At 48.1% G+C, this 16,790-nt stretch overlaps 1 protein-coding gene across 2 annotated transcripts in view; it reads left to right on the forward strand.

Moving 5' to 3' along the window:
* Positions 1-15,955, forward strand: part of PSKH1 (protein serine kinase H1) — a 38,732-nt gene extending 22,777 nt beyond the window's left edge. For both annotated transcript variants that reach the window (XM_075160856.1, XM_075160855.1), the window contains exon 4: positions 9,449-15,955. In XM_075160856.1, coding sequence (XP_075016957.1) covers positions 9,449-9,766 — 318 coding nt within the window. In that variant the 3' untranslated portion in view covers positions 9,767-15,955. The remainder of the gene's footprint in view (positions 1-9,448) is intronic.
* The last annotated feature ends 835 nt before the right edge of the window (positions 15,956-16,790 follow it).

Below are 16,790 nucleotides of genomic sequence, written 5' to 3' on the forward strand. Positions count from 1 at the left end.
GTTGTGAACTGGTGCTATAGCAATACCTTTGGAAATTTCTGACTCTTTCCCCTGCTTGGCTTTTTGATGGCAGTCTCCAGCAGTCTGTACTCGGTGATCTCATCTTTTCACCTGGACTCTCCCGAGTCCAGGTCTCTTGACCCTGAGCTTTCTCAATATACCATTTCTCAGTCAAGGTATTGGTTAAAGTCCCCTATGTCTAACTGTAACTTGCTGACACATTTTTAAGAGATGGATGTGGAGCGATCCAAGCTGCAATGTGGTGTCCCCCATTTTAACATGCCAGTTATTTCCCTAGGCATTGCAGTTAGAAGAGCCGTCCCTGGCTGTAGAGAAAAGCTTTGTGTTTATTGTGTTTGTAGCTGCTGTAATTTTACTGCGTGATTCCAGCTGAATACTCAGTGCCTGTGCAGGGAAAATCGGCTGGCTATTTCCATTCGAAAAGCTGGGTTATAGAAGTTCACAGCACCAGATGGCTGCGCGTACTTATAATGCCGTGGATTATTAAAAGGCTGTTGTATTTTCCTCTTTCATCCTCCCTTTATTCCTCCTCCCCACATCAACAAATTAATGCTGAAAGCTTGGGAATCTGTCCTGCGCAGACTTTAGCACATTACATCTTTTCATTGGAAACTTTTTGTTCCAGCCCTTTTGAACTGGTTGGTTTTGATCACCTCTTTGCAACTGCTCGTGGGCTGAACGATGCCCGGGCTCGTTATTGGAGCCTCCTGGGCTGGTTCGCCACGGGACGTCTCGTAGTTGCTATCCCCAACCTGCTCCTTCGGAGTTGACACTTTCTGTTTTCTGAAGTCAAGTGGGAACCTCTTAAATTAGACAAAACAGCTACGTTAACACTCCAAAAACCCTCAGCCTCTGGCCACCAGCCTGGGGCGAGTCGCGTCCTTGCCCAATACCATGTTAATGCCTATTTTGCCAAGACTTTTTCTACAGCAGGTTTTGCTGTTCAGGTGCCTCATGAAATGGACACCGCTCTTGTATAAAAGATGTAATGCAAAGGAGGACCTTTGGTTCATTTATTTTTAAAAGCTAACGACGTGTCACTTGTCTGCCACCACCGACATCTGAATTTTAAAATGCAACTACTCCGAAAAATGATAGAAGATGGAGAGATGTGCCCTGCCTCCAGCACCATACGTACCTGTTAGATTGAGCCATTTTTGTGAAATAATGCCTTTGCTGTTCACATTCGTGAGACCTGGGGACCATCTGCGTCCAGACTGACTTTCTCATTCGCAGGTTTTAATGGTCCAGATATCTTCAATGGGATTGCAAACAGCAGCAGCGTTGGCGAACAGAGAGCGGAGACGTATATAGGGACACGTACGCAATCCTGAGCAGCATTGTGTGTCTATAGCACAGAAGGTAGCTGCTGCAAGCCTTGCATCCCACATAGGTTCTGCAGGGTAAGGAAGGCTTGTCCTGATGCATGTAATTAACATCCAGAACAAACGCCTTTATATTAATATATTAAAAATTCTGCCTGCCCAGGTCAGGGGTGGTCTTTGCAACTTCTTGAAGAATGGTATCTGCGTGGCCTGTCCTCACAGGGGGATTAGCGTGTATCTGGGGGAGGATGCGCTACTGAAATCTGGAGACTTCCAAAATCTGATTTAAAAAAAAATACTCAGGGGAAAAAACCATAACTTACAAACCTGAATATAATAGAAATATTTTAAAGACCGAGTGCTCCACAGGAAAATGGATCAGAAACGTATTTACCATGTGTTTTAAGCTAAAAACAAGTAAAAGGCCAGCATAAAACAGATGTCTCGTTGGCTTGTTTGCGGTGCAGGTTTTGATGACCACTTGACAGCAGCGTGCACTCCCGTTGTAGGCAGAGTAAAGTTCAGGGGCTCTGCTCTAGTATCTAAAATCAGCCCTGAAAGCTGCTCTGCCTACGGAGTGCTGGCTCCCGCCCCCGCCTCGGTTTAATTTAGTGAGACGAGAAGACTCACGTTGGTAACACAGGTCAGCGTTTTATTTCGGACGCGCGTGTTGGGAGCTCTCTGCCAGCGTGCGGCGGGGTTGTGCTCGCTTCAGCTGTAAGTGAAGGAGGTGGGTTGGTTGTTCAAACCGGGGAACAACGCGCCGTTTGTTCCCCGCGCGCCGGTGCGGATGGCACCTCAATAGCTTTTATGCCGATGTGAATAACAAGCAGGGGTGGTGACGGGATTTAATCACGGAGGGCCTCGCGCTGCACGCAATCACCTAGCCTAAGTGACACTCAGAGGAGGATCTTTTGCTTTCCCTCCTCCTCCTCCTCCTCCAGACTGGGAGCCTGAATCAGAATATAACATAGCACACTTGAGAGCTCTTTAAGGCGTTGTAAACGAGGCTGCTTTCCCCCAGGTTTCTTATCTCAAAGTTGCAGGTCGGCGATGCGCCCCGTGTTTTATGCAGCTTCGAAGTTCAGGAGGTGCTTTTGTAGGAAATGCGGCAGCTGTCGTTCCTGAGGGGCCAGAGCTACAAACCCCCACCGTGGGAGTTTCTCCTGGTGTCGTTAAGGCTGTAAGACAGACTGTGGTTTCGTACTCGGTTGAAGTGCTGCTAATTCTGGACTCTTGGCTAACGTAGCTGCTTCTGCAGCCATCGGGTGAATCACGCCAAGGAACGGTGGCTGAAAACCCCAGCAGAAAAATTAACAGAAGCTCCCTGATTTGGCTCACTTTGCCTTCACAAACCAAACAGCCTGTGCTGGCATGATGGAGAGCGCAGCATCAAAATGGGAACAACAGACATGGCGTGCTCATCTTCCGTGGCACGGAGCGTTGCTGTTAACAGCGATAAGGGCGTGATATGAAGGCAGTCCCTCCGACCAAGTGGACATGTTCTATCTGTTGGGGCAGGCTCATTCCCAATAAATCTTTTTTGTCTTGTAAAACTTTGAAGTAGCCGTCTGTAGGTGAACCTGGCAGGAACCCATGTGCTGCTGTAGGGCTTCTCAGCCTCCCTGGTGCTTTGAGGCTTCTCCAGCGCTCGATCAGACTCGTCCTAGGAATCAGTGGGATGGGGATACAGTACTTTTGCCCTAAGAACGATCTTTTGCAGCTGTGATAACATGCTTTGTGCTTCGTGTTTTTGTAAAGACCGACTGGCAAGGGAGATTCAGGCCTTTGTAGTTCTGGGTGTCCCTCACCTTCCCCATAACGTCATCTTTAGAGCTCATGTCAGCTCTCCTGAAAACAACACGTACCTTGGGTAGGAATCAGGGAATCAATACGTGTTTTTCCTTCAGTGGGTACTGTCAAGGTTAAAAGCAAAGCTTGGAGGTCAGATGACTGGTGTGGTGGTTCTTTTATTTGCACAGGACTAACCAGAAGATCCCTCTGCGGCTTTGTGTCTCTAGGGAAAATGTCAAGGAGCTTCAGTGTGCGCGTGTAGGCTTGTGCACCGAGTGCTGCACCCATGGAGTTGAGGAGACCTCTTGGATGGCCGGGGAGGAGTTGCTGTTAGCTTGGAGAACGCTGTAGTCAGGCTCAAGCAGGTCACCTGTAAGAAATGGGTCTGTCTGAAGTTTGCCTGGTTGCCATCTCAGACTTCATTCACGGTTTCACCAGGCAATGAAAGCACGATGAGACTTTGGAGTTCGAGCACCAAACAGAGCGGCCCTATGTCACCTGAGTGACCCAGTGGTCCTCCTCTAGGTTATCTACGAAGGTGCAGGGCGCTGAAAGGTGTCACCTGGGCCTGGAGGGATGCAAGGGGACAGGCACTCTGACGAGGAAGGAATTTTGCCAATAACTGCCGTTTTTAGAAATACGATGTCCATATACATCTTTACAGCCTATCTTCCTTCCTCTCTTCCTGAGAGGCCTCTTAACCTCTTGGATTCAGTTGTTGAATAGGATAACTGCACGAAAGACAGAAGTGAGGAATGGATGGCTGCACAGCTCATCTCAGAGATCATGAGTTACTAATTGCTGTTTTTCTGTTCCAGATATCCTCACAGTCACTAGAGAAAGTTCAGCAGTCTTCCCTCCCTCCTAGGGATCTCCACGTGCCTGAAAGTTTGTGCTAGGTAGTAGGTGGAATGTGGGTTTGGTGGGTTTTTTTTGTTTTGTTTTTTTAATCTAAGGATCCTTTACGTTTTATAGTAGTACTAGGCTTCTCTGCATCTCATCTCTTCTGATCTCAGCAGCCCGGCAGCCCTGCTCCTGCCTGGTGAACAGAGGGGAGAGTGCCTTAGAGCCGTTGTCCTGTAAGCACCATCTGGTAAGTCTTTGCCAGTGCTTCTTGATGATTAGAAAAAGGAAGGCAAAATGATGGCAAGACATCCTCCTTCACGCTCTGCTGAGCCTCCACACGAGAGTAAAGATGTACTGTTGTTTCCTTTGGTTGTTGCAGGGACCCTCGTTATTTCTGCATTAGGGTGAGCTATCCAGATCTACTCACTGCAGCTCTTCTGCTCCCCCCCCCCCTTTTTTTTTTTAATTTTGCTGGATCATCTTTTTAGCCACTCTGCTAAATTTTGGAGTTACAGACATTGCTTTCCAACATGAGGGCCAATAGTCTCCGGTCTGAAACTAGTCTGTATCCAGTGTTTGTCTGGTGAGAAATGAGGTTTGTGAAGTGGATGCTGCAGCAGCTATCCCAGACAGAGGACTTGATTGCAGTTGTTTGAAAAGCTGGTCACCTGCAAGAGGTCTCCGCTGGATTCGGCAAGTACTGCTGAGGTTCTGCTCAGAATATGGCTGTTCTACCTTTTTTTAAGATACGTAGAAAGCCTCCAGAACTACTGTAGTACCTTTCCCTTCTGGAGGAATGCAGTCTAACAGAGGGAGCGGCACAGAAGTTATACTCAAACTGCATTACATTTGAAATCAGTTCATAGAGGAACAGGGGCGCAAGATGAACAAGTATTGGTGACTTCTCTTCATTGTTGTGGCATTTTTGTGCCACAAAAGGTAGGAATTTGTCATTGCAGCTGTGAGATTAAAGGCAAAGCTATCTGATGGATAGCTGATGCAATGTTTCATGGCCATTGGCTTGGGAGCATTTTCCTCCCAAGCCATTCTCTTGTTTCTCCTCAGAGAAGCAGAGGGGCAAAATCTCCTCTAGATCACTTCAGTCCTGTCGTGTGAGTGCACCTTGTGTCCTGCACGCGTATCCTTCTTGGTGTTCTGTTAACTTTGCTAAGTTAAAACTGCTGTTTTGCCAACTGATGCAAGGTTTCTGGAAAGTGGATACATTTCTCCAGGGACTGGAGTTGAAAACTGCTAAATTCATTCCACTCAGTGCTTCAGCAGAATGTAGCCTTACCTATTTTTAAAGAAAAGGCTTCAATGAAATAAAACCAAAGATGCGTACGGTGCAGCAAATGAAACCTCCAGCTGCATAAACAGATCAATAAACTGATTTGTGTTTGCTGACCAGAAGAAAAATCTAATTGCAAGTACTCCATATTCAACGTTTGTGGTGAAACTAGAGTAATTGGAATAATGAGAAATCCAATTTGCTTTTGTTTGGAGTTTATTCTTCTTTAGGTTTCATTAAACTGGACTGGTGCAATGCACAGGCCTCTCAAGGCTTAGGCTGGTGATGTTTTCACAGTTTCTAGGTCTTCAGACTGATACGTTCTTCATGGATTTCTTCAAATTCGAAATTATCAGACTTGCCATCTTTTAATACGACTTGAAATGATTGAAGTAATATTGTTCCTGGTGTTTAGAGGCTTGTTTCACCCGCCAGAATCTCCTGTGTTGGGCAGCCATCGGTTGACTGAAGTTTGAATGCATCTGAATGACAAAATAGCTCTCAGATTGTTGCAAGTTCCAGATCTGTGCAGTTCCTAACATCTGCAAGAGGGAATAATGCTCTCCTGCCTGTCCTGAAGGTGTATTACCAAGAGAAGTATTGTTGTGTCAGCTCTCAAGTATTTTTCATTTGAGTGCATCTCTTGGGATTTAGGTAAAAAAGAGAGGATGGGGATCCTGGCATGGTTGTGTCTCTATGAGGGACAGTATTCAGAAAGGTAAAAGATTTTAGATAGACAGGAAGGAATTCCCCAGGAAAAACAAGAAGGTTGGAGTTGTGTGGATGTGTTTTCTCCATTTGAGTGGGACAAGAGCTTTTTCAAGGTATTTAAGTCATCTCAATTGCTGGTAAGAGTAATGAAGATGGTACTAAAGAGTTCTTAAAAAGTTATCATTGCAAGGAGAGCAGAATTGTCACCAGCATTTAATATCACTTTGAGTTAAAGTCGGTAAATTGGCTAGACATATTGTTAGCTTAGACGTCTCATTAGCGTTACGTGGAGAGTGGAAGATGAGTCCTCTGAAGGAAGGAGAACGGGGTGAGCGCTCTGTCTGCTAGGAGGAGGGCAAGGAAAGAAGTGATTGGAGGTGAATGGGGTGTAGACAGTAATGGTGAATTTATGATTTTAACTATGTAAATAGCTGATAAGACTTAAATGAGTCTTAAAAAAAAAAAGCTACAGAAGATAGTTTTATAAAGGTTTTTGAAGGCAAGCCTGGTAAAAGCGGAGGCAAAACCTCTTGTTGCTGGGTTTCGTTTGTCCATCTGTGGAAGAGAGAATCCAGAGGTCGTCTGTAACTGGAGATCCGGGGTTTAAAAGGAAGGTGATGTGTCAACCTGCCAATTGACCCTGGTATTGTCTGAGGTTATGCCAATAAAGACTAAACCCTGCAAGTTGATTCCCTTTGCTGTTATTTAACAGAGGAAGCACCTTCTCCAAAAGTCTGGTAGGAGATCTATAGGCTTGAAATGTGATTTATATCTCCCCATGGCAGAGGCAGATTCGGCTTTTTGGTTCTGTTGTTATAAATAGCATGAAGGCTGAGCTCTTCGAAGGGTCCATAGTTCTGCAAAACAGACCCGTGTGTTCAATTGCAGTTGTAACCTTGTGGGTTTTGCTACATTTGAAAAGGTTTTTTGCTATTTTATTTATCCTCTCTATAAATGAACACTTTAATGAGTCCCTGATCAAAGATTGTCCCTGTTCTATCCTAACTAGCGCCTGTTTTTTTCTTACCATTGATTGTCAAGATGTGTTTCATCAGCTAAGAAAAAGTGATTTAAGGCAGGTCGTGACAAACTAATTATATTTGAAAACAGTAGACAGAAAAGCTTGAATTTTAAGAAAATTTTGTTAACTGATTTTGTTCTTGAAGCGTGGAGGGGAGCGCATTTTGGACATGGTTTCAAAGCACAGAAGTGGTGTGGGATCCACAGGAGAAGGCTGTGCTTCCTTCCTGAGCACTCTGGCTCTAAGTACTTCCATTTCTATTCTGAATACGTTCGGGAACATTTACAGGTTTTTATTCATGTATCGGTATTTTCTTTGTGTCAAGTAGTTCATATCATTTTCGCTCTCTTCGCTTGCATACTTATTGACCGTGATCATATATCCCATTTTAGCTAAGCTGAGTAAGCCAGACTGTTTTAGTCACCGCTTGTAAAATAAGACTTTCTGTACCCTGACCATCCTAGTAGGTCCTTAGCTAGAGCTTGAATTCATCTTTCGCCGACTGTCCCTGCTGTGGGGCTGGGAGCAGTGCTGGAACTCTCAGACCATCCTGCCTTTCATTACAGGATCCTCCCGTGGATTAGCTCTCTTGCCGGTGCCTTTGAGCCTTTTGAAAGAGAAAATTGCTTTCGGTAGCAATAAATTGCAGACCTCAAAAAAATCAGGCCATACCTTTTTTAGACCTTTTGCACAAGAAAAGGGCATTATATCTGACTGTACACTTGGTGGACCCCGAATTTTAAAATAGCTGGGTTCTTTTCTTCCTCACCAAATGAAAGGAGGAGTGAAAGACACAGAATACCAGCCTTTTTCTTTTTTAACCACGCATGCTGTTTCCACTCAGTTACACACATGTATTTGTACATGACCTTAATAACCGTATCAAAATCTTTACTTCATTGCATGAATCTGCTCAGGCTTTTTGTAATGCCACTTGGGTCTCCATGTACTTGAAAAATTCAGTATTGGTGGTTTCAGGAGGGGTGAGACTCACACAGCACCCAGAAACCTGCTCTTGCCTGGGTCCATTCGACACTTGTTCTTTTATGCCAGCCATACTGCCTCCACGCCACTCTTACAGTGGATTTTGCCAGTTTTCTTCCTAGCTTTGTCCACAGCCCTACCTTAACCTCCTGCTAAAGGAAATGTTCTCACTTCTCACGTTAGTGCGAATACGGTATTTTGTCAGAAATGAAACAATTCCAGCATGCATGTCTGTAGGTGTTCGTGTCCTAAGTTTTTATGGCTATACTTCTGTGTATTGGGGGGATATAGGGGGAATTTATTATAGGAGTAATTAATTATTTTGGGTTTGTTTCTTTAAGACCAGTATTTTTTCAAAGATTTCCTTCCTGTTTCCTTAGTAAGCATTCCTGAAAATTCCTTATATCTAACATTTATATATATTTAGAACGTTTTATGGGGTTGTTTCCAGCTGGTCTGAGTTGACTGTTCCAGGGTTGACGGTAGCAGCATCTCCTAGATTTCCACGTGGGAGTGAGACCAAGTACCACGGCAGAAAAGTCTCCCTAGTCTTGGTTTCAGGATCGATGCAGAGGTCAGTGCTTGCTCGCTAGATGTGCATCTTAAGACGAAGGGTCAGAGAAGAACCAGGGGTCTGGTGTGGGGAGCCGTCCCCTGTGACCAAGGTGGCTCACATTCAAGCAGTAATGGCTTCGTCGGATACAAAGCACTTGGACTGAAGAGGGTCTTCAGCGGGATACGGTGACTGTTCTTCTTGTAATAGCTGTATGGTTTTGGAAGACGACGCGAGAAGATGAGCGGGAGGCCCAGGGCCAGCCCCTGGAGCGGGACGTAGGTCTGGGAGCCCATGTCTGTCTGTGGAGCAACAACTGGAGCGAGCGCGGGACGAGAGGGACCAGGGAAGTCCCAGCCAGTTGCTGCAGAGAGAGCTGGGTCTGGGGGTTGACTGAGGCCACGAGTGTGTGTGCACACGCGCGTGTGGTGTCTGTAGGGGTGAGGCACCTGGGAGGGGTGAAGATCCAGGGCCAGCTGCCGAGCAGGCTGCGTGCGCAAGGGGTCCATAGGGTGTGAGCGAGGGGGGCTGTGCCACAGCTGGAGCGGGATCTGCAGCCTCGGGGCTCGCTCTGCCTAGGTGCCAGCAGCTGGGAAGACTGGGATCCAGGGTCAGCTACTGGGCAGGCTGTGTCTGAGCCCAGCTGCTGGAGGGATCCACGCTGCACCTATGTACCTATAGACATTTCCCACTAATTCAGCCTCTCCCCCTAACGGTCTCTTGAAGTACTTGTGTGTCGTTCTCCTTGGGCAGATACTGTTGGTTACAACTTGGAAGATTTGAGGATGAAAGAGAGAACGGAAGAAGCAGAATGCCCTGAAGCACCTTTTGGGGATGGGAGGAATTAATTAATCAGCAAAGCTGTGCTGGGATGTTTCATTCTAATCATCTCTTTTGTATTTCAGCCCTGGCCTAGTGTGTCCAACCTGGCCAAGGATTTCATCGATCGTCTACTCACGGTGGACCCCAGTGACAGGATGACAGCCCTTCAGGCCCTGAAGCACCCGTGGGTGGTCAGCATGGCAGCCTCTTCCTCCATGAAGAACCTGCACCGTTCCATCTCGCAAAACCTTCTCAAGAGGGCGTCTTCCCGCTGCCAGAGCACCAAGTCCGCACAGTCCACCCGCTCCAGCCGCTCCACCAAATCCAACAAGTCGCGGCGAGTTCGGGAACGGGAGCTGCGAGAGCTCAACCTGCGCTACCAGCAGCAGTACACTGGCTGAGCGCTGGGCTGGGACCTGCCGGGCGTCTTCCCAGACGTCTTCTCTGCGGTGTAGGTGTGCAGCACCCTTTGCCGCACACTCACTCAGTGAGGAACATCCAGGTTCCTCCCTCCCTCCCTCCCTCCAGGTGTCCCCCCCATCCATGAGGAGGTGTCCCCCCGTGCGGAGGAAAGGGAATCTCGTGGTGGCCATCACACCCCGCGAGCTGTGCCGTGGGGTCTCGCGCAGGAAACGGGGGAGCCCTTGTAGGCTCAGAGCGCAGCTCAGAGCCTCGAGTAATACACAAATTAAGGAGCCACGTGGGGAGAAGCGCTCTTTCTGTAGCCCAGGAGCTTGGTTGTTCATAGTTATTTATTAATTCCAGAGCGTTGAGTTTCTCTCACTTGCATATGAAAAAAAAAGAAATCACTTTATGTGTACGTACATGCACGTATGTGTGTGCACACACACGTGTGGGTGTGTATATGTATTTAAAAATTATATATACACAAATTCTGAGCTGGTTTAGTCAGACTGTGGTGCCTTTGCAGTGAAGCTGGTATGAGTCACATGCAGTTAGAAGTAGGATAGCTCTGACTCACCGGCGTGCTGCCCACCAGCTCCTCGTCCCAATACGACACCGAGGAGATGCCAAACAGCAGTTTTCTGTGACGGCTGGGAAGCTGCGAGGTTTCCCCCGGGGGCTGCCATCCACCTGATGACGTCAAGAGTTTGCTCAAGCTGTGCGAGAGCGGCCGAGCAAATTGGCAACCAGGCTGAAGTGCTGCGAGCTCGGAGCTGTAGTCACGTTCCTTTGATCCGGACTGGGTGGGCGCTCCTGATGGAGGGGTGGGAAGAGGATCATCATCCTGCAGAACACAGAGAGATGTCTTTGGCAAGGCAAGGTTTTTGTGGGGTTCCTTGCTGCCCCCCTTGAATTATCCTTCCGCTATTTGCAGCAAGACCGGTGCCTACCACGCAGGGTTTGTTGTTCTTGCTGTGAGACGGCCCTGTCATACCTGTGACCTGTTACACGTCCTGCGCCCTTCAGACTAGCGTTACCGACTGCATCGCTTCACCAGAACTTCGGTGGTTCCAGGTGTTGCACCCCGTCTGCAGATTTTATGGGGCTCCCCTGCTTTGCTTGCCTGTTCTGCCCCGGTCTTGCTGTCCCTGCTCGGGGTCAGCGATGTGGTGGTGGGAGCTGTCGGGATGGCCACAAATGGCTCCATAGCCACCAGGGTAGGGGCTTGGGTAGTGGAGGTCCAGTCCTGGAGCGTCAGCAGTGATAATGCCCTGGAGACACTGCCCAAACACCTTAGAACTGTTAGGTGTGACTTCAGTTCAACAGGAAAAACCTGCCTTTCGCAGTTTTCCTTGTGCTGGATGGGTGATGTGGGGGCCTCTTGTGAAGGACCTCTCGGGGGGGTGGGGGCTGTAGAGCTGAGCTTTGTGCAAACCTGCTGGGGTATCTTCCCTACTAGTTCGAGCAGCAAAGCGGGGCTGATGGCACAGTCTCAGGGTGGATTTGGCCTCTTGTGATAGCAGAGACAAGATCTGCAGTGAAGGAGAATGCTGGGGTTTAAAACTTTGCATATGAAGCCATAGGGTTTGCTTCGTGCCGTGCGCTTGGGAAGTGTTTGCTCAGCTCTGGGCTGGAGATGCGGGCTGCGCAAGCTCGAGGGGCTGGCGGGCATGGCCCTTCCGCCTGGGATTGATGTCGGTGCTGCTGTGTTTTGGTGTCAGCAAGGTTTTAAGCGGTCGGTCACATCTCCAGGTCGCAACTCTACTGGCTGCAGCCCCTCTTAGTCAGCAGACAGCAAAGCAGCGCAGCTTCAGTGGGAGAAGACTGAGTTTTATGTGCTAAGGAAAAAAAAAAGGGAATTTCTAGGGATGTGCTTCCCTCCCCAAAGCTGGGATGGGCCATAACCACTGTGAGCACAGCTCGATGTGCCCAAGCGTGTGGTGGGGAGTACACCAGAGGAGACCTGAGGACAGACAGTATTTGTAGCAGGGGTGAATTCTAAATCCTTTGCATGGTTTTGCATATTATTTTGAAAACTCTGGATCCTTTGCAGGCTGCCCTCTCTGAGTGGCCATTCTGCCATATCACATGCAGTCTTTCTTCCATCAGCATTAACAGATACCGCAGAATTACCAAAAATTGTTTTTTTCAGCTCTGTGGACTGCAAAAAAATTGTTTCTTCTGCTTCTGTTACCTCCTCACCTGTAGTCTTCCCTGGTTCGTTACCATGAACTATAAACTAGACGTGATTTCTGACAAAACAGGCAGCTTGCCACATTTTGCTTCATAAACAGTTCAGTGCCCCTCATATTTCTGCAAACAGCTCTTCAGAAGCAGCAACCACTCTAAGACAAGTATCAACTGGAAAATTGTTCTTCCCCTGGACGTTAAGAGATGGCAGGATGCTCCTCTCGGAGGGCTTCTGGTTTGGAGCCGTCACTCGTAAGAGTCTTCTGCATGTTTGGAGCATCACACCCAGGCACTGTGATCTCTTTTCCCTCCTGGGTGCTTTCGTGGCCCTCCCCAGGTTATCTTGCATGTTTATCCTTAAAATAGGTATTTTGCCTATGCCGGGAGGTCAAACTGATGAACTGAGCCAAGACCTCTAGAACCTGAGACCCTTTCCTTTAACCACTAGACCATCAAAATGCACAGATGTTGTGCAGACGTCTGCCCACACTGTTCCTTCATGCTTTCCCTTGTGGGATAAATGAAGGTGGAGAGGAGGTCAGGACATTGAGCTCTGGTCTGACCAAGCTTGTTTCCCCACCTTCACAAAGCAGAACAAAAATCTTCTCATCTGTGACAATTTTTGTGTTATTGCTCTTTTCAGCTATTAGTTTTTCACCAGGAAAAGTTCAAAACGATGTCATTCGTGGTGAGTTTGGGGTGCAATATGTTTTGGGAAGCGAGATGTTGCTATATAGGTTCCCGACGGTGTCGGTGTTCTGTGATGATACTCTGACCAGGGAGGTGAATTGTCAGAAGGGAGGATCTTCCACGTACCGGATAGCTGCAGCCTGCCTCTTTGTGGTGTGGAGCTGCGGTCCTCGGGCATCCCGCTATTAGGGAATTGCACCAAAGGGGACCAAGTCCATCCCGTAAGGGGCTTTGGCTTTTCTAGAAAAAGAACTCTAATTCTCTTTACAAATGCAATGTTTTCTTGTTTGCGTGGAAAAATCAATGTAAACATGGGGAAAATCTTTATGGGCTTTCCTTCCATCATTTGATTGGCTCAATCCCTCTTCTTTTTCTGTATCAGTATTTGCAGGAACCCAGACAATAACGTGTGTGGGCAGAGGGGAGACTAGCAGAGCTCCGTCCAAGTGTCCCTTGGAGCCCTCGGTGATCTTTCTGTTTTCACTCTGTCCGGAAAACTGCGATGATCCAAGTGCTACGTTGCAAGGTCCAGCTCAAGAACGGTTCCGCGGGTGCTTTTGTCCTTGCAGTTGTGGCACATTTTCAGCTGGGTCTGGCGGGGAGAACAGGCAAAGTGCTGTAATTTTGAAGGAGTAGTTCAGGTGACTTCAATCTCTCTTCTAAGCAGCTCTTCACTGTGAATTATCTTGATCATCTGTCTTCGTATATATTCCACAGGAGCATCTCAGCTCTCAGTTTATCTCAAGTCTCAGGAGTTTACACTTTTCAGGAGCGCCTTGTTTGGGGATTTTAGAAGCAAAAATCTCTCTGAAATGTCTTTTCTTTCGTTTAATTTTTAAATCGCTTTCTTTGGCTCTTAATGGTGGTTCTTAATTTGGCTCGCAGGGTTTTTTGGAAGACTTCCTCTGGTACTGAATTAGCCGGGAGAACGCAGGTAACAAATGCATGTTCCAGGCCATTGCTGAGCTGCAGTCTTTATATTAGCTGGAGTGCAAATCTCTGTAGACGAGTGCTCTTGTTTTCTGGACTTCTGTTCAGACAGTGAAAATGAAGCTGGAATGACACCTAGTGGCAAATCGTAGTGTGTCCGTGTCCCAGTACAGCCCTTTTCTGATTACGTTCCCACTGTTCCGGGGTGAGATGCTCTATACAAAGAGGTTTGGTGTGCTGAGCGATGGTCCTGGACCACACCTGCAGTCCTAGGTGTTCAGCGACCTTCTCAGCACGGCACTGTTTTCTCCTGTTCTGATCCCGAAGAACAGCATTTTAGCCCACATGGGTGAGCATGAGTCCACGTGCACCCGCTGGAAGGCGTGCTCAATGCTGGGGAAAAGACGCCTGTGGATTTTTTTTTTTTTTTTTTTTGAGGATTGTTGGAAATGAACGTGAAAAAGTCTTCCGGAAACAATGTTAAGTGGTCTACAGACTCGCATCCAGATTTTTGAGTACCTAATGTAATTTCTATGCGTTTTGCTAAAACAGCAATTATTTGTCCAGGTTTGATTTACTTCTTGCCCTTCTCAAGGTTCTAAAAACCAACGTGTCAACCCAGTGACGGTAGAAACCCCCTTCTGCAGCTTCCTGCAATCCAGAAGAAGTCTGTGCTCTTTAACGCTGAGGTTGTGATAGCATCCAGATGCTCCTGCCAGTTCCTGGGCTGCGTTGTTCTTGGAAACCTACAGCCCTACGTGAGGGACAGCTTCACAGCCTTGTGATGAGAGCAAGCCCAGACAAAAGGGCTCTGACCCGCTGGCTTCGGTAGCGATGTGGAAACCAGCTGCAGTGTAGGGCCTGCGTTACGTATTTGTTTTGGCAATGATAAAGCCTCAAACTCTTTAACTTCTTCGGAATTTGGATATTTTCTTCTTTTAGGTCAGATATTTTCTGCTCTGGCAATTTGCATTCTTTCTTATACCCTGCTCTGTTTCTCAGTCCTGTTCTCTACCAGGGTGTTTGGTGAAGTACTAATACACTCAACTTTTATGTAATGCCCAAACTGGAATAGGAGTCGTGGTTAATTCAGCAGCAGCTCTGGATTTGGCTCTGCAGGAGCCGTGGTGAGTCCTGGAGCGAGGTAAAAGCATCTGTATGGTGCCTCGCAGGTGGGAGGAGGCTCCCTTTGAGGACCCTGCAGTGCAGGCTCAGCTCAAAATGGTCTCGTACAACCTAGGACATCTACTGCGTGGCTGTTACAGGCCCCCCCTGCGTGGGGCCGTAGTCTTATTTTATGTGGCGATACTAAAGATTTGGAGGGTTTGAGGTGGGGTAAATTAAAATCTCAGTTGTTTGACTTAATTTAGTTTTGTAAATGATGCAAAGCAACACAGAGATTGGCTTTCGGAAGGGATCACACCCTCCGGAGGAGTTGCAAACTGTTCTCTGGCAGCGGTGTGAGCCCTTGGATTTGCAGGGCGGGTGGTTGTGTCCCGAGCTCTCACCAGCTCGGCTTCGTCCTGGGAAATATCACGAAGTGCCTGTACCACTCTGTGCCGGATACCCAGCCCCAAGTTGCCTACACCACTCTTGGGAGGTTTTTGGTGCTGTTTTTTTGACCGCTCAGTGTCCTCTTTCAGCCTGGATTAAGAACACCGCTCTTGGGTGCTGCGCAGGCAGGTGCCTGCACGTCAGCTGTGCCTTACTGAGCAGTAAATGTGCCAAAAAAAAATGTGAAGCTGCAGGGATGTGCGGTGGCAACGGCATCATGGAGCTCGGTACCTTCCACCCTCGGTGTCCCTGTGGTGGAGGGACCACGGGAGGCAACGGGCTGCTGCCTGCCTGATGACATTTTTTTCCTCCCCTGCACCGTAATACTGTAGATCCCTCGTGTGTGACGGGCGAGCCGCTCGCCGCTGTTGCATTAATAACGTTGCACTGTGTTTGTCTGCTGAATGTGGAGGAGATCCGCGGCTCCAACGAGGTGCGTTAGAACCGAGCAGCTCCTGCGAGCACGCCCAGATGCCGTGAGTTTTCCTGTTGCCTTTCACTATGGGAAGACACCTCCCGGGAAGCTCTCGGGACCGGAGGTCTTCCAACACTTGCTGTTATTTTTGGTCGCCAAATTTCCGGTGCTGGGTTGGAACGGCTTGGAAGTAACTCCGGTCGTGTCCCATTAGCCTCCTAACAGGGCTGTTTTGAGAAGCATCCAGTTCGGTGACTTGCCTTTTGAGTCCTGTCTTTCCACTAAGGACTGTCTTACAGGATGAGGTCCGAACCATTGTAATTAGTCTGTAACGTTACCATTAGAGTGTACAGAATTATTTATTTTGTGTACTCGGTCTGCTAAACGTGTAAATGTATTCTGTGTACCCCATCGCTCTGCTGTCGTTACTTCTGGCTCACGGCTGGCGCGGGGGCTGACTGCTGAACGACGCTGCTTTCCGGGCTGTGAACGGTGGTCAGTAAACGCATCGAAAGCCAGGAGCTGCTCTCCCCTCTGATGTGTTCTTGGAGCACAGCAAGAAGGTACCAAAGTGCCTGTGAAAGCGTTTGCTGGTTTCTTTAATGCAGGTGCCAGGCCAGGAGCTGCCGGAGGGGAGACCTTGTGCGGGGCTGGGATGTCCGCAGGGATGCTCCAAGTGAGTTGGGCTCTCAACCTCTTGCTGGAAGGCAGGGTTTGGAGGCTGAACAGGCACTTTGGGACATTTTGTTCACTTTTCTTTGACTGCAAGGTGGCAAACGGGGCTAGAAAAATACCCTGGATTGCCCGCAACAACTCTCTGGTTTCACTCTAGGCAGCTCTTAGGGACCAGCAGGAAAACCTGTAATACCAAGTGACAAATGCACACTCCTTTCGAACCACCTCCTCCTGGAAGTAAGGAGATTTTTCAGGGACAAGGGACCCCGTCCCAGCAGTGGTAGGGATGACAGTGACCTGAACACCCAGAGCAAATGACCCATTGTGCTGCAGTTCATTAATTCCTGTCTGAAGCTCCACGTGGCCACCAGTTTCTTCTGCCCTTAGGGCCCATCCCCACATCTCTGACGTTCAACTGTCTTTAAGGTCATTTAGGAGCTAACTAAAGCCAAGCAGGAGTGTGCTGCTTTCATGTGATGGGTTTTATTTCAGATACCACGGAGTGAAAGCACACTCTGCGTGTCATGTGGGACGGGGTGTCCCTAGTGCAGCTGCTACCGCTGCCC

This window comes from Calonectris borealis, chromosome 12 (genome assembly GCF_964195595.1).
Source record: "Calonectris borealis chromosome 12, bCalBor7.hap1.2, whole genome shotgun sequence".
Classification (NCBI taxonomy): domain Eukaryota; kingdom Metazoa; phylum Chordata; class Aves; order Procellariiformes; family Procellariidae; genus Calonectris; species Calonectris borealis.